Consider the following 23,761-nt stretch of genomic DNA (forward strand, 5'->3'; position numbering starts at 1 on the left):
ACTTTCCCTTTGAACATATGAGGATGCTGTCCTGATCAATGGTTGCATGACATCATGACTTGTTTGAATATGGAAAAGATTATTCAATTCATAATTCAGATACAAGATTTCAAAAGCTGTGGGGGAGGGGGGGTCATTTATGACACACTTGCTTATTTTATAATTTCACTTCAATGTAATTGAATTGTCTGACTTGTGTCTTTCCATGCTAATCTGACAACACTATTAGAGGGGCACTGCTTTTTTTTCTTTTTTGTTTGAGTACTTTTTTCTTTTAGTTTTGTTTCTCTTTATTATTTTCATTTTTCCTTCCATCTTTTCCTTTTTTCCCATTAGTTCCTTTTAATAAAAATACTCTGTACTACGAATTATGGATATTTTGTAATTTATGTTTGTTTTTATATACTGATTGTTTTATTAATTATGTTTAACTACTCTGTAAATGTGGTACAGTATTATCTTTTATTGTCTCCATATTTTTTATTGTATCAACTGACAATGGGATGATTTTTTTTCTTTGCTCTTTCTCTGGTTAATAGAGAGGAAGGGGGTGGAGGGGTTTTAATCAATGTTTTACACTTTGTATGATTATTAAATATTAAAATTATAAATATTACAAAAAAATATGTTTAACTATTCATATCATTTAATGCATTTATTATTATAATCTTTATTAAAATCAATAAAGAATATAAATGGAAACAGACTTCCAGCCCCAACAAAGTGAGATCAACAATGTGTTTGCAATGAGCTGGGGGAGATTCAGGTGGTGAGAAGAGGTGGTATATTGACTTCCATTTCAGTCAGGGGACATGGATAGTGGAAATGAAGGTACTTTGAATGGCATCTCTAATTCTCCATTTGCATTATCCCATATTTTTAAGCACATAGACGTCCATTCACTGTTAACAGCCTTCCATACTGCTGGAGCAAATTTTTTTTATAAACATTTGTACACCAAGAATGCTTCAAATACCATTGTATACATGCACAATCACACAAATAATAATTATTTTGGCAAATTTTCTTTAACTGTATTTTTATTGAAACACAACCTTTTTCTTCCCATGGTGGAAGAGTTCTCCAAAGTTTTATCATGTAAAACAATTATCAAAAACAATTATGCCAAAATCCAAAAACTAGAACTTTATCATAAAACAGCCGATGCTTCCCAAAATCATAATCCACTGACATAAAGCAAATACACCACAAAATGTGCGGTTTATTTCAGAGAAGTTATGAAATGATGGAAGTTAAAATCTAATAAAAAGTTTAATTTTGATTCAAATTATAGTTCAGGCTAATAATATTATTAATGCCATTGGGATTCAGTAATTAACATGTCATAGAGTGAGGTAGCATTGTAATGCTTTAAACTTTTAGTTTCAACATGGTTTAAAATGGGATTTTACCTTTTTACAGAGCTAAGCTTAGATATTGTCAATCATCTGTAGAAAACCATAGGCAAGAGCTTGAATGCTCTGGTCATCTTATCTCCCAAGCCATGAAACAGGGGACATTGATATGCAGCTCCCACAGAAAAGTCTAGTTTAAACTTAATCAAGTTTCTGTAAATTCTGTTAGCAATTTCCAAGTCCTGTATAAACAACAGGATCCTGCAAGAATTTGGACTACAGTGCTTTATTTAAATACGGCAATTCCACTCTGCCTAGAACAGACGTGACAGATAGAATGGCCATCAGCAGTCACACTGGGAAGGGAAATGTAGAGGGAATCTGAGGCAGAGATCATTTGCTTCTTTCAGTACCAATAAATAAATGCTTGGACCCAGGTTCAAAGTTAATTGGAGATCTTATGTTTGATTTATTTACAGTGCCCTCTATTATATTTAGGACAAAGACACTTTTTATTTTCCCATGTTCCCGTTTTAAATTTGTAAGCAAACAATTTACATGCGATTAAAGTACATGTTCCAGATTCTATTCAGGTTATTTGTATAATTTTTGATTTGACCATGTAGAAATTACAGCCCTTTTTATACATAGTTCCCCTATTTCAGGGCACCATATTTGGGACATTTGGCTTTACAAGTGTTTGTGATTACTCAGGTATGTTTAATTGCTTCATTGGTGCAGGTATAAGAGAGCTAGGCTTGCTTCTAAGTTTTTGATCACCTGTGGATTCCATTTTTCATCAAGGGGACCAGAGTTGTGCCTGAGGCTGAAAAACCAGAATAAAACAGTAAAGGACATCACCGAAACCTTAAGATGACCAAAATTAACTGTTTGGAACATTATCAAGAAGAAAGAACATAATGGTGAGCACAGTAATCGCATAGGGACTGGTAGGCCAAAGAAGATCTCCACTGCTGAATGACCAAAGAATTCTCATTGTAACAAAGAAAAATCCCCAAGCGCCTGTCCAACAGACCAGAAACATTCTTCAGGAGGCAGGTGTGGATGTGTTAATAACAACTGTCTGCTGAAGACTTTATGAACAGAAATAGAGGGGCCACATTGCAAGATGTAAACCACTAGTTAGCCACAGAAACAGGATGGCCAGATTACAATTTGCCAAGAAGTATTTAAAAGAGCCTGCAGAAATCTGGATAAAGGACTTGTGGACAGAGGAGACCAAGATTAACCTGTATCAGAGTGATGGCATGAGCAAAGTGTGGAGGCATTAAGGAACTGCCCAAGATCCAAAGTATACCACCTCATCTGTGAAACATGGGGTGGGGATGTTATGGCATGGGAACGTAGGATTGGCACAGATACAAGTGCACTTACTTTCATTTGGTGTAACTGCTGAAGGCAGTAGCAAAATGAATTCTGGGGTGTTTAGAACCATCTTACCAGCTCAAGTGTGAGCAAATACCTCCAAACTCACTGGACAGCAAGACAATCATCCCAAACGTACTGCTAAAGCAACAAAGGAGTCTTTCAAAGTTTAAAAACTGGAAAATTATTGAATGGCCAAGTCAGTCATCTAATCTAAATCCAATTGAGCACATGTCTTCCATATGCTGAAGAGAAAACTTAAGGGGACAAGACCCCAAACAAGCAGGAGCTGAAAATGGCTGCATAGAGGCCTGGCAGAACATCATCAGAGAATCTACTTTGCACCGGATGATGTCTATGAATCACAGACTAAACATGACTGCTTTAATATGCATACCATTGCTATGTCCCAACTATTATGGTGTCTTGTAATGAGGGGGCTATGTATAAAAAGCACTGTAATTTTCTATATGGTCAAACCAAAATGTATACAAATAATCTTTAATAAAATCAGGAATGTGCACTTTAATCACACGTGAATAGTTTGATTACAAATTTAAAACTGGAGCACAGGTGCCAAAGGGGAAGAAAGTGTCTTTGTCCCAAACATCATTCATATGGACATCAGCACAGCAATCGGCAGTGCAGCTGATCCCATTAAAATCAATTTGAGAAACACCAGCCAAGTGACAGCAAAGCAGTGCCTGGACATTGAAACACATTGAGATGATATTCAGAGCCACCTATTGCCTTTCTAGTTGTAGTGATGGAGGGTTAAAGGCTTAAAAAGTGCTGAAAAGCAACCATCACGAGTTGTTCAAATGCCCAGCTTTGCAGAAATGATAAACTGCTGCCAGGATATGCTGGTGATATTGAGATTAGTAAAGCAGGCAGGCTCCCCTTTTCCATGCTTCTGGAATTGTATAATTGTTATGGCCTTGTGGAAGGACAGTGGCAAGTCAGAAAGTGAGCCACTCACAGTTGAAATCTGGCCTTATACTACCACAGTTATTGCAATGACTTGCATAATATGATTCCTACATGTAGTTTAGTAACCCAAACTTAAATATTGTGCAAATGAAACAACAATGAAATAGACTATCTCATTACAAGGATCTTGGAAACCACAACAGCCTACTTATGAGCTGAAGGAAAGACACTGAGCTTAGGGTATTGTCCTGCAAAGTTTATATTGTGATTTGAGAGATCTGTCACTAATCACAACCATCTTCATTCAGGTATGACTTATTCACTGGACAATTATCACTGAGGTTCCAATGTCTTGAGCTGGGCCAAGGCTTTACTGGTCTTGTTCAGTGCTGTTAAGATTAAATGTCTCAGCTTTCACCATTTATATCTAGCTCATATCTATCAATATAATTAATTAATGAAGCACTGGTTTAGGGAGGTCCCTCAGCAGCCTACTAAATGGTATAGGTCAATAGCAGTGGTGATTGGAGTAGGTAAGCAATACTCAAGACAACACTGAAAACCTTGCTTTGGTTTGCTTGTTAGATCATATTTCAAAGAGTATTTCTACATTGGATCAAATAACTTCCCGCATACAGGAACAAGGCAGCTTTAAAAAAAGTGATGAGCAGCTTGAAGAATCATTTTGCTTGAGAGCACCATCTTTTAAAAAAAATGATGCAAATGGAGGAGGGGGGTGAAATTTAGTTCTACATTGTTATATTTGATTCAGAAATCAGACAGCACTGAAAAAACAATTGTTAATTGAATATTTTGTTACCTTCGAGAAATAGCAACAGATTAGGTTAAATGTGCATTTACAGATTTGTGTAGTTTAAATATTTTTGTCCAGCACAACTTAAAATCCCATACAAGTTCTTGGTTTACATAATCAATTACAGGGTTTAAAAATTGCAAGATACAGAAACCATATTCTATGTGTATATAATGAATGACTCCTGACATTTAGTAATCTGCTGCAGGTTAAGCCTACAACCCAATGTGGAATGAACATTGGACACAGAAAAAAGTTCACAATGAATATGACCTACAAAAATGAATCTTATGTCATTTTCATGTATTCTATTCAATAAACATCATTCCATTCTTAAAAAAAATTAAAACGCCACCAAAATTGATCTTGTAGGCATAATAGCAGATTTCTTTAAAACCTGCAAGAAAATCATTCTTGTATCTGTAATTGAAAGTGTCTGTAAACTTAAAAAGCTACAAAGTTAGGCTCCTTTTATGTATACCAGTAAACTCAGCTTACAGGACAACCATGGATTTCAAAGTATACATTTATGAAAGAGTCCTCATTTATCTGCTTTTAGACGAGGGCATTTGGCTCTAATGGAGGAACAAACCTTTTAGAATCTGATTTAATTACATTTTGGAGAATATAATGGATCTACCTCATTAGGAAAAACACTGGCATTTACCCATCGCACAGAATTCACACTCCTACCTGCACAGCATGTTTCACTCCATCTGCTAAACGTCTTTTGATTCAGTTTGAATTACACTCTCATTCCAACCATGTCTGAAAAGATGTTACAATGACAAGAATGCAAACATTTAGGAATCCACACAAAAATCTAGAAACCTGACACAACTTTTTTTTTTAATTGGATCATCACAAGGCAGCTGTTCTAATTCAACCTGATGATCAGAATCAGCTGTTGTTAGCAGCAATTGTGACAGACCAATAATTTTCAATTACTGCAATTCAAATCAATTTAGTCATTTTTTGACTATAAACAGGAGGAAAAATACTCCACAAAATAAATACAAGGACCAAGATAACAGTTATTCATGCTGTTCAAATCTGTTGCCCTTAAGCAGTTCGTCTTTAAAGTTTAGCAAAGGTAAATAATTCAGTAACAGGATTATCCCACACAGAACCTCACTGTGCCAATTTATTCTTAATATGGTTATGTCAAGGAAGCCGATACAAGCCTTTCTGTCAACGAACATTTTAACTTCCATACAAATCTGTGAAACAAATGTATACCAATGCAAAATGAATGGTGGTGTATAAATAAATCATGTCAGATTTCTAGTCAGCTCATTGTTGAAATATGACCACAAAGTACTGATTATTTCCCTTTTCATTTTAAATGAAGACATTGAATTTGGTAACCAGGCCATCATCTGAAGATTATGGTACACTTGACAAATAATGTCTTTGATTTTGTTTTAAATAAAGTAACTGAAATATTGAAAGAGCAGACTGTCATCTGGACGTAATCAAGCAACTTGACCAATAATGACTTGAGTGGTATCGTAATTGTTGAGGCTAGAATGCATCTAACAAGGTATTTGGACAAAGGTTGTGCAATCCAAATTTTTTTTTTTGTTGCACACACCAAAAATTGAGGATAGATTTTGATCCTTTTTCATCCCTGCTTAATGTTAGTGGTCAGTCATCTAAAATTGGTAAGGTGTGATTATTTATGTGGCCATCAAGTGCATTGACCTGAAAAACAAAACACATTAAAGAGAGTTTACTTAGAAGCATTTCTACTTGGTCAAAGCTAAATAAGTTAAATCGGTTTGACAGAAAACCTTGTTAATTTTATTTGATAACAAGGCACAGAGCTTTATTTTTCCTGTCATAACTTCAATGAGTTTACACATAGAAATATTACTCATTTTTGAAGTAACTGTACTTTTCAGGGTTTGTTTTCAGATATATTTAAAGTCATTGAGTCAGAGCTTTCAGCATGCAAACAGGCTCTTCAGCCCATCTTGTCTATGTTGACCAAGCAGAGTTCATTCCTGCCTCTTCATAGGGTGTCAAATATTGAAACTACAGAAAAAGCAGCATCACAGGAACAGCTTCATACAAAGACAAGGATGCACAGTTCACCACGCTCTTCTGACAGTCATTTAGGGATGAGCTTTAAACATTGGCCCTATTAGCAAAGCTCAGATGCTACCAATGAACTGGAGAAAAAAAAGGGTTCTTCATTCTACCATTACTATAAAGGCAATTTACCAACACCAAGATATGGAACAGGTTGCCAAAAGAAGCACCAATCTCAACTAAAAATAGATGTCAATATGGTGAATCTGCCACTGGACTACCATGATACAAATAGACGTAAACAGATTTGCTGTTATTTTTTTCATTTTGCCGTAGTGTGATCAAGGGTGAGAACTGAATATCTGAGGATATTTTGGATTTTGAAAAGACATGGCAGAGTGGTCTGAGGTGGGACCTGCTTATTAGCAAAGAATGAAGTCCGTGCAATAGTGAGAGGAGAAAGTTAAAAATAAAGACAAGGAAATTCTGAGTTCTACTGTACCACCAAATGCAGGAAAACATAGGTGGCAAATAAAATAAAAATTCCAGATCAATGAATCTTCGTAAGATGTAGAATTTGCAGCTTTTAGACCCATAATTCAATCATGAGCTGATCCATTTTCCCACTCAGCCACCATGCCCAGCCTTCTCCTAATAACCTTTGATGCTCTGGCTAATCAATCTCGGTCTGAAATACACCCAATAATCTGGCCTCCACAACTGCCTGTGGCAACAAATACCACAGATTTACCACCCTCTGGCTGAAGAAATTCTGACTCATTTCTGTTCGAAGATGCCCTTCAACCCTGAACGTGCCCTCTTGCCCTAGACTCTCCCACCATGGGAATCAACCTTTCTACATCTACTGTCTGTGCCTTTCAACATCCAGTAACTGTGTTGTACATTGACAATGGTACAAATTCTGAAAGAGTGCTACATCTACTATTAGATTTGTTTTGCAATAAATAAAGCAAAAATAATTGAAAAAAATATTTTGTAGTCCAATGGAGAGGTACACTGGTCCTTCAAATGCATTAAGCATTCAAATTCAGCGTAGGCTAAACAGATGGTCCTCCACCTGCAGGCTTCAAGAACCATCTATCACCTACCCCAGAGGTTCTCAAGCTTTTTCTTTCTACTCAAATATCACCTGAAGTAACCCCTTACCATAGAGCACCCATGACATCCTGTTAGTAAGGGATTACTTCAGGTGATATTTGAGTGGAATGAAAAAGGTTGAGTACCACAAATCTAAATATTCATGGAGCAATGCAATACCTATTTTTTCCCCCACGATGGCAGTGACTCAAAAAGCAAAGGGAGATCAAGAGATGGATTGCTGTGGTTTAACTAAATTCATCATGCTGTGGAAAAGCAATGGTTAGAAACCAGGCAGAACTTTACTCTGCATCTATCAGTATAATTTCAGATTTGATTATGAAGGATAAACATAACTTTAAATATTTTTGGTTTAAACGACGAGCATGTAATATCTCACCATTATTAAACAAATCTTTCCACAATACATCAATAAATTTATCATACACCGATTTCAATTATTAGCACAGTAAATTTGAGCAAGTGTTAACAATATGTTCAGAAAATACATTTTCAAGCCGCAGTCCTATACTTGCAGTGAGACTGCCTATAGCAGGTTGTATTCAGATTAATGATTTTTCAAGGATCAATAAGATGCAACACAGATCTAAAATTCCCATCTCACTCTTACAATGCTAAGTAGGAGCTCGAGCAATTTTCTTATTACGCTCTGTATTAAACTTGAGTCGAAGCGATATTGGTTCCTTTCAAGAGCATACAACCTCTCAATGGACTATTCAAAGTCAAAGCCCACCCTTTTTTCACCCATCCAACACTGGGAGGGATCATGATCCACATTCACAATCAAATGAATATTCACTTTACTTTGTACAGTTGTATAGTTAAAAAAAACCCATAAAAAGTAAAAATAAATAAGGTGCTACAGACTAGATTGTGGTTATTTTTAAAAAGTGCTGTCGTAGAGATACACAACACGACAAAAGACCCCTTACTCCAACTTGTCCACACTGGCCAAGTTGTCTACTCAAGCTAGCCCCAGTTACTTGCATTAAGCCCACATCTCTCTACATCTTTCTTATCTATGGATTGATCTTAATATCCTTTAAACATTGTAATTGTATCTACCTCTCTCCCAGGCAGCTTGTTCTACATACCCCACCAACCTAACTCCTCTCCCCTGGGAAAATGACTGAACCCTCACATTATTTATGCCCTCACAAGGTTACCCCTCAGCTTCCTTCGCACCAGGGGTAAATGGCCAAGTCAAACCAGTTGTTTCTCACAACTCAAGCCCTCCTGTCTTGTAACATTTTTTGCAAACCTTTTCTACATTTTTTCCAGCTTAAGAACAATAGGTAGATGACCTAGATGCACAGTACACTTTAGGTATGACCTCAACAATATCTTGTAATGACATTCCAACTCTTGTACTCAATACCTATTCTTACATAGAGGTAGGCAAGTGTGCCAAATGCTTACCTCATCACCCTGTCTAATTGTGTCACTACTTTCAGAGATCTAAGCACTTGATCCTCTTGGGTTCTCTATTCCAAAACATTCTCCAGGGGCCTGATATTATCCTGCAAGTCTTCCCTGATTTAACTTGTCAAAATGCAACACACGCACTTGTCTACGTTAAATTCCATCTACTATTCCTTGCCCACTTTCAATAGTTGATCTGGATCCTGATGTAATCTTAGATAACATTCTTCATTATCAACTAAACCTCCAATTTTGATGCCATCCTCAAAGAACACTTCTCACATCACAATATTCTGAGTATAGACACAAAACTGGAAACATGCTCGGTAGCAAAACATTCTTTAGTGCACTGAAACTTCCCAGTATTTTTCCAATTCGATTTCTGTTTGACTAGATTGGTTATTGTAACTTCCTTGAATTAGAATGACATTATTCCAATGTTTAGGGAGATTCTCATTAAAAACATTTGAGGTCTAATAATAATTTAAAAAAATGATCACCATGGCCTTGTGTACTATCCCATCAATTTGATTTCTGTTTGACTAGATTGATTATTGTAACTTCCTTGAATTAGAATGACATTATTCCAATGTTTAGGGAGATTCTCATTAAAAATATTTGAGGTCTAATAATAATTTAAAAAAATGATCACCATGGCCTTGTGTACTATCCCATCAATTTGATTTCTGTTTGACTAGATTGATTATTGTAATTTCCTTGAATTAGAATGACATTATTCCAATGTTTAGGGAGATTCTCATTAAAAACATTTGAGGTCTAATAATAATTTAAAAAAATGATCACCATGGCCTTGTGTACTATCCCATTAAGACCACCCGCAAATTGAAGGAAGAATACCTGATTTTCTGTTGGGCACTCTCCAGCCAGATGGCATTAACATCAACTTTTCCAGTTTCTGCTAACCTGCTCTCCAGTTCTCCTCTCTCCCTCCCCTCTCCAGTTCTCCTCTCTCCCTCCCCTCTCTAGTTCTCCTCTCTCCCTCCCCTCTCCAGTTCTCCTCTCTCCCTCCCCTCTCCAGTTCTCCTCTCTCCCTCCCCTCTCCAGTTCTCCTCTCTCCCTCCCCTCTCCAGTTCTCCTCTCTCCCTCCCCTCTCCAGTTCTCCTCTCTCCCTCCCCTCTCCAGTTCTCCTCTCTCTCTCGCCCCTCTCCAGTTCTCCTCTCTCCTGCCCCTCTCCAGTTCTCCTCTCTCCCTCCCCTCTCCAGTTCTCCTCTCTCCCTCCCCTCTCCAGTTCTCCTCTCTCCCTCCCCTCTCCAGTTCTCCTCTCTCCCTCCCCTCTCCAGTTCTCCTCTCTCCCTCCCCTCTCCAGTTCTCCTCTCTCCCTCCCCTCTCCAGTTCTCCTCTCTCCCTCCCCTCTCCAGTTCTCCTCTCTCCCTCCCCTCTCCAGTTCTCCTCTCTCCCTCCCCTCTCCAGATCTCCTCTCTCCCTCCCCTCTCCAGTTCTCCTCTCTCCCTCCCCTCTCCAGTTCTCCTCTCTCCCTCCCCTCTCCAGTTCTCCTCTCTCTCTCGCCCCTCTCCAGTTCTCCTCTCTCCCGCCCCTCTCCAGTTCTCCTCTCTCCCGCCCCTCTCTAGTTCTCCTCTCTCCTGCCCCTCTCCAGTTCTCCTCTCTCCCTCCCCTCTCCAGTTCTCCTCTCCCTCCCCTCTCCAGTTCTCCTCTCTCCCTCCCCTCTCCAGTTCTCCTCTCCCTCCCCTCTCCAGTTCTCCTCCCCCTCCCCTCTCCAGTTCTCCTCTCTCCCTCCCCTCTCCAGTTCTCCTCTCTCCTGCCCCTCTCCAGTTCTCCTCTCTCCCTCCCCTCTCCAGTTCTCCTCTCTCCCTTCCCTCTCCAGTTCTCCTCTCCCTCCCCTCTCCAGTTCTCCTCTCTCCCTCCCCTCTCCAGTTCTCCTCTCTCCCTTCCCCCTCCCTTCACCTAGCCATCCCCTCTCTCCTTGATCGCTGCTGTCCCCTCTTTCCCTTCTCCAACTATCACCTCCTGCCTTTGCGACCACACCTCCCCCACCCTTTCTCTTTTGCTCATATACCTGCCGACATTTTTCCATTCCTTGATGAAGTGCTCAAGCCCAAAATGTCAGTTACGTATTTCTACCTGTGTTTGACCTGCAGAGCTTCTCCAGCATTGTCTGTTTTTACTTCAACCACGGGTTTCTACTGATTTTCGTGTTTTATTTGCTGTATAATTTTGTTGATATAATTCCTGCAAAGATAAACTTGTGTTCCCATATTATAAATCATAAAATGCTACACAAAAAGCGCTTTATTAAAAAGATGTTGCAAAACCAACTAAACGAAGAACCTTCAGATTTAACCAATGGACCACTAACCAAATCAGGACAAAGTTTAAAACTGGAATATTTTTATTTTTGTGCCTATTTGACAGGAGAAATAAAGTCAACTTACAGTTTTAGGTTTGTAAGCTCCAAGCTTGAATCGACAACAGATGACATCAACAAAAAAACCCACAAATCCATGGAGCATGCCTAAGGAGAGAATAGGTTAAAGATTTAAACTGCATGTTACTGTATGAATGCAATAGTGGAAAACTGGCACATTGAGCATAAATCTGTAAAGTGTGTTTATTTTATAGATAATATCGCCTAATCTCATAGTAATATCCAATTACTTTTAAAAGTAAAATAATTCTCTGAATCCCAGGATTATTAGCTAAAATTCATTGGCATAAAGAAAACTATGAGAGAGTTGAATGTTAAGAGAAAAACGATTACTCAAAGGCTACAGTTATTTCATGGATTAGTCATTGAGAAATAAACAGTACTCCAAATGGTTTTTGAGAAAGGAAAATTACATGTTGCCAGAAGAATCTAATCAAGTTTAGCTAAATAATATTTACTAGGTAACAATGGGGTTCTATGAAGGAACACACAATTTTCTCCAGGATAATTATTGCATGAACTTCGGCATTATATTTTAAAAACAAATCCATTGGAATGCCATTAAAGATGATAAATTCAGTAGCTTAACCAAAGACATTAAACACCTTTAACATCTTTCAAAATAGTAAATAAAAACATAATTTTCATGGCTTTTTTCACAATTGTTCAAAGATCTGCTTTCAGCTGCTCCCACAGGAAAGAGCATCAGTAAAAGCAAGAGGATCAGAGCCAGCTCCACCAGGCTGAGGAACAGCTTCTTCCCACAGGCAGTGAGAATGCTGAACGACCAAAGGAACTGCTCGCACTAACCATCCAAGACTCTCATATTCATGAAACAATTTTTATTTATTTTTATATCTGAAAACTTCTCTTGTACCTGTATGTATTGTTTGCCTGGATGAGCGTTATGTGTGGTTGTGCATCTGCACGTTTTGAACCAAGGACTGGAGAACATTGCTGTGTCGGGTGGTACTCGTGCAACCAGATGACAAACTTGATTTGACTTGAAATCCTTTGTTGCCATTGTGCATATTTTTCATTTAAAAAAAACATGCATTTTTTCCCTCATCATCCATCTTAAGTATTTCCTCAAATGTAATTGCAAATTTGCTGAAATTATGAACATGCTGTGAGCACTTATCCGATAAACATAGTGGTTAGCACAACGTTGTGACAGCCCCAGTGACTCGGGTCTGAATCCGGCAGTTTCTGTAAGGAGTTTGCACGTTCTCCCCATCTCTGCATGGATCTCTTCTAGTTTCCTCCTCCTCCTCTTCAAAACATATGGGGGTATAGAGGTTAATTGGGTGGCATGGGCTGAAAATGCCTATTATCATGCGATATGAGTAAATAAAAAAATTAATTACATTTAAAATTTAAATTTTAAAAAAGGCTGGTATTTAACCTAAACTAGATTCAAATTTAGTTTCTCCCCCCCCCCCCCCCACAATTGAAACTCTGAAGAGCACTGATTGTTCATAGAATTTTTAGTCCTCCAGTTCAGATGCTCTCAGTTGCATACCATCTTTACAATGAAAGGGACTTCCACAGGTCTTATGAGCTGCACTAGCAATCTAGTGGTAATCCCAGAACTCCAGTAGAGCTCCCACAGAAAGGAATTATCCACTGCAAATTGGGTGCCCAATCAGCATTGAGAGGGGAGTCTCACTGATGCATTCTGATTACTGGGCAAGCGCAGGCCATTTTTGGAAATTGAGCACCTTATCTGCTCCACTTGTTCACGGGCTGTCTGAATCCTCTGGTCTGCCACAGCTCTAAAGCTCTGAAAATCAATCCATCAGTGATGCATTTCTGTGAGGGCAGCTTCCCTAAGCAGCATTAATGGACCATCTTAGTATTGTATCCATTTGTGCCGATTCATGGGAAGCCACTGAGTGATGCAAGTACCAATGGGTGCAGACTCATTGCATAACAAATAAAATATAGTTTCAACATTTAGGATGAACCAGATTCTTTGCTGGTTCTGTTGCCTGCCTTTATTTTCAATGACCAATATTTATTTGATTTCTTTCTTCCTGAAAATAAATTAGAAAAGATTAACTATTTCTCAAGGGTGACAGATTTCCAGCAACTTATTTCTATCTAGTAGAATAAAGTAACTAAAGCTAAAATTCGTAGCTGATCCAGTATCTATAGTCCAATAAATGTGATTAAATAATTTCATGTCACATGGATCTTCTTGGTATTTACTAATGACTGTAAACAAAGATGATGATACTAGTGAACTACTGTCAGCTATGTAATAGTTCTCTCACAAGACAGTGAAAAAAATGGAGGTCAGTGACTTAAACCAGTAACGACAGAGCAATGGTGAAAGGTGGGCAGGTTAATTTGTTAAGTGTTTTGGAGAACATGGAATTTATGGTGCTCCTTGTCACTTGTGTATAATTCGATAGGGGAGATTTTGGGTAGGTTTAACCAGAGTGGCTTTTGTGTAAACCGAAGACAATGTGATTGTATTAATGTCCCATTAACCGAGGAAGCGGAGATTAAGCAAATTATTGGCTTAATAATATGAAATTAACCATTTGAGAATTTTTCCTCAGATGTCCATTGGTTTCTTGTTGTCGCACTCGAACGTTCAGAATCAGGTTTGTCATGAAAATGTGCCACAAAATTAGGTGGTAGCAGTATTTGTGCATTACAGGTGCAAAAATTGCTATAAATTAAATTTCATTAAATACACTATTTAAAATTAAATAATGATTCCAAAAAAAAGGGGAAAAAAGTGAGGGAATGTCTGTGGTTCATTGTCCATTCAGAAATCGGATGACAGAGGGGAAGAATCTTATTGCAACATTGGGTGTTCATTTTCAGGCACTTTTACCTCCTTCCTGAGATGAAGGTGGTGAGGTTCCTTGATGATAGGGATGCTTTCTTGAGACATTGCCTCTTATAAACGTCCTTAACTGTGTGAAACAATGCCCATTATGGCACTGGCCAAGTTTAAAATCCTCAGTAGCTATTTCCTGCCCTGTTCATTGCCACCTCCATACCAGACAGAGATTCAACCAAGCAGAAAGCTCTCCTGTAGAAATTTGCAAGAGTCTTTGATGACATACCAAATCTCCTCAAATTCCTAATGGCATATATCCACTGGCTAGCCTTATTTAAATGTGCTATATAAATAAACTACTTTGAATAAGGTTTCAGCAATATTCTGAATTGTTGGGAAATGCAATTCTTGAGAAGCTTAAGGCTCAGGCCTGAAATGTCGACTGCCTTTTGCTTTATTTCTTTATTTTACATGTGATGGATTGACTTAGCTGATGACTAATATTTGAAAACCTTAAAAGGAGGAAATTCAGGCAAATCATCCACCCAGGCCAAAGTTAACTCAAGAACACATCTGCTTTGATGAAGAATAGAGATGTCATGGAGCCTCATGTTGCCAAATGTTATGCATTGGTTAAAACTTTGTTTTTTTAACTATTAAAATTGTAATTTTAAGTTTTCAAATGTCTATTATCTCTTTAGCCATGAAAATTATTTTTTACCAACACCATGATATTAAGTAACTGAGCTCTCAATTGCAGTCATCATTGCTGTCGCCTATGCAAAATGACAAAAAATACACTTGCCTGTAGTTGAGAAGATTCCTCCAATAATTCCACACAATCTCACTAAGAATTGTCCGAATGGCATGTGCTGCTCAGTCACAGTCACCATTAAGGAGCTGATATCATATTTCATGAAAATACCCGAAACGCCATGGCTGCCTGCTGCGTGGTTAATCACTCGCTCCTGGAAAAGATCCAGGAAGAACATTTCAAAAACATTTAAATAAATACAGTAAAACCTCCATTATCCTGAATTCAAGCAACTGGCCAAATAAAAAAATTGTGGTAAAAAATACGGGTTTAAAATTGCCACACCTTGCATCTCAAGACATCTACCACTTCCTATACATGCCAGATACCAGGGGTTTTATTGTAGTTGTTGTTTACAATATCATTAATGCATTTTAATAGAAAAAATCTTTCCCTTTAACATCGTGGTCAACAATGAATGAATGAGTTTGTCATGTACTGATCCAATGCATAAATGCCTTGCTTGCTTGTCACATAATTATACTTAATTTGTTGCTGGTGTGCTTTAAGATGCCATGGTGGGGAAGGGTGGGGGGGGTGGAGGAAGGTGAATACTACAAAACGAAAGCAGTCAGGGTGTTTTCTTTGGCACACAGCTCTATACCGTACATCTTTGCTGATGAAGTCCATGATGGGTGGCATTCTTGTTTAGATTCACTGCTGGATCAATCAACTGACTCAAAGCAGTTAATAGCATGTCATTCATATCCTCAGACCACATTGTTTAATTTTTTTTTCCTGATCCTCACCTTTCAGTTTCTGCTCTAGTGAGGAGGAGGTGTCCGATTTCCCATAATGCAAGTGGGGCTTAGAGCGGCAGGCATCTTTGATGCACGTGTAGCAGTAGGTCAAGAATGTTTGGGCCTCTTGATATGTGTTGATGGTATTTTTATAATGTTGGCTGCTTTCTTGAGGCAGGCACCTCACATAGATATTGTAAATGCCAATGACAGAATTGGTGCCGTGTTTCTGGAGCCTACTCCTTTCCTCACCATTTGAATTTGCAAACCAGTCAGTGCTGTAATGCAGCCATTCAGTACACATTCACAGTTTAACTCAAGTTCAATAGAGTCAGCACTGGTATGCTTTCAGTTCGGTTGATGTGCTGGCCCCAGGAGAGGTCCTTCGATACGTGGACACGTAGAAATTTGAAGGTACTAACCCTCTCCACCATCAATGAAGATAGGTGGGTGGTCCCTGGCTTCCCCCTTGTAAAGTCCATAATCAGCTCCTTGGTCTTGCTTCCAGCACCACACAACCCAATTCTTAATCTCCATCCAATAATCTGTAACCATTATTTAGCCAACAATGGTGGAGTCATCTGCAAATTCATAGATTGGGTGGAAGCCAAACTTGACCACAGGCTTGTGAGTCAGAGGGAAACACGCCTTGAGGTGACCGTGTTGATGATCAATGAGAACAAGATGATGTTGTCAATCCCACTAATCATCAGTTTCATTACAAATATTTGATGAAAGCCTACTAGGAAATCTGCAGCATACAGATAAATCAATCACAAAATTCAATCCCTAGTAAATTGGTTTCACATAGGAATTATGTTGGGCATCACAATTGCCTAGGATACAAAAGAAAAATGAGAGAAAGCTCCCAATCCCAATCTAATAATTCCTGAAATGATGATGGGTTTACCTAGAACATGGCCCCAAACAGGAAAACCTAACACCAGGATTCATATACAATAGCTGTTCACTTGAATGAAATAACTGCCATTACTTAGAATTTCAATTGAATAACCCCCTTCTTACAAATCCAGATTCCTGCAATAGAATATAGAATTGTTGCTACAAAACCTCAAAAAGATTTTAATTATTAGATAAGCCAATTTGGCCCTACGAGTCCATGCTGCCCATTTTATGCCCCAATTAACCTACACCCCAGTATATTTTTGAACGATGCGAGGAAACTGGAGCCCCTGAAGAAAACCCATGCAGACACGGGGAGAAGGTACAAACTCTTTACAGACAGCGCAGGACTTGACCCCATGTCTAGTTCTGATTGCTGGCGCTGCACTAACCGCTACGCGAACTGTACCACCCTCAATTTTGTTCTCAGCCTTCCTATTCCATCTACACTCCAGCACCATTCTTCATCCTTACTCTGTCCTCAAGAATAATGATCAGCTTTCCACCATCTCCAGTAAAAGGTTTCCACAACCAACCACTGAAAATATTGGGACTGTTTCTTCTAACCAAACAAGATTATTCTGGAAAAGTAAATTAGTAGATTTTCAAGTGAGAGAGAGAGATGAATGACATGATTTTTCACAGAAACAGTAATACTATAAGAATTAACAGAATGCTGTTGAATATGTGAACATGGTATCAAGTCTATAAGAGATAAATAGACAGGGAGAAAAAAAAAGTAAAATGTATTTAGGAACTCCTTGGGAAGACAAAACCTTCCCCTTCCAAGATGGAACAAAGCAAATGTGGACCCAAAATGGACAGTCACTTCGTAAGGGGATAGGAAGACTTCATAACACTAGGTGGGGCAAGAGAGAGCCATCATACATATTGATTGCTAATATTGCAATTTACAGTAAAACACAAACTTGTTACAACCAACAAGTAATTATATTTGAATACTGCAATGCCTATGAAACATATTCATCAGTTTACAATGTGTGTAAAATTGGAGTTGTCAAACAATGTTTCTGATTGATTGTAAACCTCTTGAAAATACTATTTCAACATGTGTTCCCTGTTCAATTGGGTCAAGCAAATAATTTTTTAAAACTCAAAACTACGATTGCATACCAGAAAAAGGAATAAACAGAAGCACAGATTGAAATAAATGTGATCTAGTTTAAATGACACATATGAGTGATGAAATAAATCCAAACTTTGCTCATTGACTTACCCTTTCTGTGACTGAATACTGATGGGTTTCTGCTGAGAACTTGTAAGTATTAAGTTTTGTTGGCACAATTGTGACGAAATATTGAAACATCTGATTATCTAAAATACAAAAAGTGAAATTTACAAAAGTTATTCCAGAGTATGGACAAATGTCAGATTTCTCATTACTTTATGCCCATCTAAAACCAGCGAACAATATAGGACTATGTGTTTTGGAACATTTCTCATTATTTTGTGGGTAATACATCTTTCCTCTAGAATTAACACTAGTCTACACAACAGCTTAATACACTCATGTGTACTCTGTCCTCATCATCCTCGTTCTCACAAGGTCAGCCATCTGCAACAGGAACATGGGCTATAAACTGTGGCCAGAGCAGATCGGCAATATTGGGAGACAGGAAATGTGGGTGGATTTGCAACCAGAGCCAGGTCTGCAGTGCAGCTGGACCGATCAGGAAAATTGGAAGCAGAAATGTGGAAAGATGTGCAGCTGGAAATGGGGACTGGAGAGTGGACAAATTTCAACTTGCTTTGACAAGCTGAAGCATACTTAGCACAGCAGTTATACGGCAGGCAGCCCCTCCGTGGATATGTCATTGCAGCAGCCAAAGTGGTATCTGCAATTTCTTTGTTTACTGTGGGAAGTTCATGCACCCAAACTTCATGAATATTGAGAATTTTGTTCATTTAAGACATATTGGCCTGAAATTTCAGCTAAAAAGCTGGCCATGTTTGTGAGAAAATGGAAACTTTTACTACTGTAACTGAGATGAAGTATGGAACTTCTTCATAAGTTTGTATAGATACAAGAGCACTAAATCTCTAGCTGATTGCCTCTGTCATCTCAACTAGTTCTACTGTGGAATGCATATTTCTGCATTATATCAGCCAACTTGGGAAATCATTCCACTGGACCTGATCCATGCCGGATGGAGCACAGGTGCAGGAATTTCATCAATTTTAAAGCATAATGGTGAGGGAGACCGATTAATTACCTGTAATTTACCCTTTCTAATTCAACATGTTCTATGGTTTCATCCTTAACCAAGCATTCCTGAAGATTGCTGCTTGAAGCCTCTTGCTTCAGGTCAGACTTAACATTTATGTAGGAGTTTGTACTAGGGGTCTCGTGTAAACTGCGTGTTCAGCACAGTTAAGGACGACACGGTTAGCACAACGCTGTTACAGAGGCAGTGACCAGGGTTTGAAAATATGCCACTGTCTGTAAGGAGTTTGTATATTCCCCCTGTGTTTGTGTGGGTTTCCTCCAGGCCTCCGGTTTCCTCTCATCCTTGAAAAACGTATGGGGTTTTAGGTTAATTGGGTGACACAGGCTCGTGGGATGGAAGGGCCTGTTACAGTGTTGTATGTCTAAATTTAAAGCAACTGGCAAGAACAACCAGCTTTATGGAAATTTCAGATTCTGATTGCTAAGTTAATACTATTTTTACATCTGTATTAATATTGCTTGAATTCAATTGTGCCATAAAGTACACAATTTTTTAAAAGATCATCAAGAAGGTACCTCCAAAGACAAATTCCCTGTCAGGGGTAAACTAGTCTCTAACTGATTGATTCAATGAGTAGAGGGAGTAGCTAAAAAATGGGACCATCTTCAGCCACCATCTTCTAAAAGATCAGAATAAAGCTTGAGAGAGAGAGTTTATTATGGATAGCTCTACAAGGTTCACTTGGAGATATTTACAGGGGTACCCAATAAAACACAGAAATTAGCAAAAAGTTGACAAAATGCAACATATACAAGACAATGGCTAGATGAAGATAAATGTGCAAATAAAGCCTGCTCAGGAATATTAAATTATTGAACTGTGCATCAGAGAGACTGGCTTTATCAAGTGAGAATAAATCTAGCCTATCGAATCTCGCCATACAACTACAGCCCTCCATTTTCAGGCAATATCCTAATCAATCTCATCTACATTCTCTCTATGATTACCTTATCCTTTCTTCAGGGTGGCACATGAGCTGTGCACAATACTCCAAATCAATGTTTTAAGAATTTTTTTTTAATTGTCATATACTAACATACAAATTGTAATAATGAACAAAATTTGTAAAATTCTGCCTATCACAAAGGCACAAAACGAGGCGTCACTAGCATTATCACACACTGCCAACAATAAAAAGAGAACCAAAAAAGTAGTTCCTACAGCGTTGGATGACCCACCAGCCACGCAGACTGGTCAGGTCAGTGTGAGTGGGCTTTGTTTGAGATACCTTTTCTAGGCCCTTCCCTTATTGTGGGGTGAGCAGTGCCTCCCTAAACAGGGCTGCTGAGACACAAAGAATGCTGCCTCACTGGATCTCCGCTCGTAATCCACGTGTGACCACTCTCCCCCTGCCACCTCCAGGCTGAAGTGTCTGCAGCTCCCAGCTGGTCGCCACTTTTCCATCGCTACAGGACTTGGGTGTGCATGAATGGATTTAGATGAGCAGGGGGTTGCACAGGTCCAGACCCACCTCTCAACATCCCCTCCCAGATCCAGCGGCACAGTGAGGTCCAAGACAGCTAGGGAAGTTCTGATGCAGTGAATGTCTAGACTAAGCTTTAATGGAGGAACGGCCTTTCCGCACTTCATAATGTGTGTTTGCTTGATGGCTGTTGACCCTACTAGAGTGTTCGTCCGCCCTTTGACAGGTCTTGTTTTTCATCCTGCAGGGTATCTAGCCACCCTCTGCACCAGGCAAGCCTGGTGGGGGTGCTGGTTTAGTCGCCAACCGCCTGACCATGCAACAGGTAGTATTGGGTTACATGGTACTAGTAGACCTCAGATAAGTGGCCTCACCTGACACACTGAGCGACCATGGATTGGCTTCCAGTGCTCCCGCAGCCTCAGCAGTTGTACATCCTCCTGTTCAATCTATTGAAAACCAGAGCTCCCAGATCCAAACCACAATTCAATGAAGAAGCTTTCAAAGCCAGATATCCCTTCAGGACCCCTTTCTGCCCTCGGCACCTCCACGAATTCTGGTCCCGACACGTGGTTCCAAAGAACCAGTCTCCAGCCTACAGTCTGGTGCAAGTTTTTCGGCCATCAGCAACCCAAAGTCTGAGTGGGTCGTTGAGCTGCCGAGGCCCTCGCTGGTCTGCTGCCACATGACGTCCAAACAATTTTAAAAATTTAGATATACAGCACAATAACAGGCCCTTTTGGCGCATGAGCCCGTGCCACCCAATTACTTCCAACTGACCTACAACCTCCAGTACATTTTTGAAGGGTGGGAGAAAACTGGAGTCCTTGGGAAAAGACCATGCAGACATGGGGAGAATGTACAAGCTGCTTACAGACAGCGTGGAATTCAAACCCTAGTCCCAATTGCAGGGGCTGCTGCTCTACTCAATACCTATGGCTATGTGGCGCGGTATGACAGTAACACCATCTACAAATTTGCCGTCGATACCATAGCAGTGGGTTCTACAAAGAAAGGTGACGAGTCAGCATATAGGATGGAGGTTAAAAACTTGACTAAATGGTGCACCAACAACCTTGCACTCAATGCCACCAAAACTAGGGAGCTGATTTTGACTTTAGGAAGGGGGAACCAGAGGTGTATAATTCAGTGATCATTGAGGGATCAGAGGTGGAGAGAGGAAGCTAATTTAAGTTCTTGGGGTTCACCATCTTGGAGGATCTTTCCTAGACCAAGCACACAAATAGCATCGTGAAAAAAAGCATGTCAATGCCTCTACTTGCTCAGGAGTTTGCAGAGGTTTGGTGTGACACCAGAAACCCTGGCAAATTTCTGCAGAGGTGTGGTGGAAAGTGTGCTGACTGGCTTAATCAAGGTTTTGTACGGGGACACCAATACTCCTGAGCATAAAGCTATGCATAAGGTAGTGAATGCAGCCAGGGCATCACAGGCAAAACCCTCCCCATCATCAAGAACATCTACAGGAGTGGTTCTCAACCTTTTTCTTTCCATTCACATACCACTAAGTAATCCCTATGCCATCACTGCTCTGTGTTTAGTAAGGGATTGCTTAAGGTGGTATGTGAGTGGGAAGGGAAGGTTGAGAATCAATCCTCTAGACCCAATTGTTACTGAAAAATTTTACTTGAGAAAAATTGTCAAGGCTCATTTCCTTTGGAGTTACGAAACTGTCAATTAGGTATGATTAAAACAGTGGTTTTCAAACTTTTTCTTTCCATCCACATACCACCTTTAGCAATCCCTTACTAATCACAGAGCACCTATGACATAGGGTATGCGAGTGGAAAGAAAAAGGTTGAGAACCATGGATCTACAGGGAACACTGCTGTCAGAGAGCAGCAGCAATCATCAAGGATCCACACCATCCAACATACCCTCTGTTCTTGCTGTTTCCATCAAAGAGGCATAGATGCCACAAGATTCACATCACCTGGTTCAAGAACAGCCACTACCACTCCTCAACAACAAACTCAATCAAGGTCTCATTTAAGAACTCTTACTTATGCACTTCATTGATTTTTTGTATATTTGTTCACAGTTCTTTATTTGTTTACATGTATATGATATGTACAGGTTTTTGCACTACTAATAAGTGGTAATTCTGCCTTGCCCACAGAAAAAGAATTTTAGGGTTGTATGTGATGTCATGTGATGTCTGACAATAAACCTGAAATCCAGCTGCTAAGCTAACCGTGCCTCCATAGAGAGGAGGCCTCAGCCTACAAAAGCAAGTATATTAAATGACTGCCTCACTACGCAATTTGCCATTTTCATCGAGCTATAGACTTCATTCTGGGAAAAAAAATACTCCACCTGCCCTAATAGAATTTACATGGTTAACTTAGAGAAAAAAATACATCTGATATTGATTGCTTTCGTTTGATCAAGGTTGACAGTGTATTAACAAAGATGTGTCAGCATTTTATTGGGCTTCAGTAATAGTGCATTATAAAATGCAATGTACACACATTATGGGAAATTAACAACTGCTTCATTTACTTTGTAAAAAAAAGCAGATTTAGTATGAATATACGCTTAAGGAGCTTGAAGATAAATGGAACAACAAATGCTTTATTGAACTGTCACACCAGATGACCTTCATGTAACTGAAATTGACTCATGGTTTCAAATTTGCATTTCTTTCCACTAATTTCAATTAGATGGTCATAATTTTGTTTTACTGAATTGAATTGTCAATTTCAAGACCCTACTGAGTAACATTTTCTTTATAAATGTAAATAAAGTGTGTGATAGTACAGATTCTATCACCAATGTGTATATATATATTTTGTGGTATAGGATGGTGGTGATTAGCTGAGAACATAGCCATGCCTACTGGCAGGTCTTAAAGGATTGCTCCTAGCCAGACCCAGATCATTCTTGACTGTCAACCTACATGTGATATGCTCCAGTCTTCTAGTTAATAAAAGCCTTGGTTTGGATCAACAAGCCTTTGATTCTTTCGACGTGCACTACAAAGTGCAGATTATAGTATTAACTGTACATAATCTCCAAATAAATATATTTAAGCACAAGTAAATTGTCTCAACTTTTCTCAGCCATATCTGTCAACTTTTCACCAAATCAATGCACATCTTGTTATGGAAAGACTCAAACTCAAATTTAATGAAAAATTCTCAATGCATTTCCTATATTTGGCACATGAAATACAAGTGGATAATTTACTTTCATCTGTTTTATACCACTGCATGTTCACTAGACTAAGTCTTGGCAATTAATATTTTACTTTGAGTTTAACATGGCCTGTTTCTGCTCCGTAAATGGTTACGGTTATATGGTTTACCAGAGACATTCAGGTCAGAGATTTCACTGAGATTAAAAAAAAAGTG

The 23,761-nt window shown here is 39.0% G+C and overlaps 1 protein-coding gene across 5 annotated transcripts in view; it reads right to left on the bottom strand.

Annotated features, from left to right (window-relative positions):
* Positions 1–1,022: 1,022 nt before the first annotated feature.
* The window catches only part of ergic2 (ERGIC and golgi 2), a 41,535-nt gene continuing 18,796 nt past the window's right edge, over positions 1,023–23,761 (bottom strand). For 4 of the 5 annotated variants that reach the window (XM_069903790.1, XM_069903792.1, XM_069903791.1 and 1 more), the window contains 5 exons: positions 17,956–18,053; positions 15,067–15,229; positions 11,472–11,551; positions 11,161–11,268; positions 1,023–6,189 (listed from right to left, as the gene is read on the bottom strand). In XM_069903790.1, coding sequence (XP_069759891.1) covers positions 11,206–11,268; positions 11,472–11,551; positions 15,067–15,229; positions 17,956–18,053 — 404 coding nt within the window. In that variant the 3' untranslated portion in view covers positions 1,023–6,189; positions 11,161–11,205. The remainder of the gene's footprint in view (positions 6,190–11,160; positions 11,269–11,471; positions 11,552–15,066; positions 15,230–17,955; positions 18,054–23,761) is intronic. The other variant, XM_069903793.1, reaches the window with a different exon arrangement.

Source organism: Narcine bancroftii, chromosome 11 (assembly GCF_036971445.1).
Source record: "Narcine bancroftii isolate sNarBan1 chromosome 11, sNarBan1.hap1, whole genome shotgun sequence".
Classification (NCBI taxonomy): Eukaryota; Metazoa; Chordata; class Chondrichthyes; order Torpediniformes; family Narcinidae; genus Narcine; species Narcine bancroftii.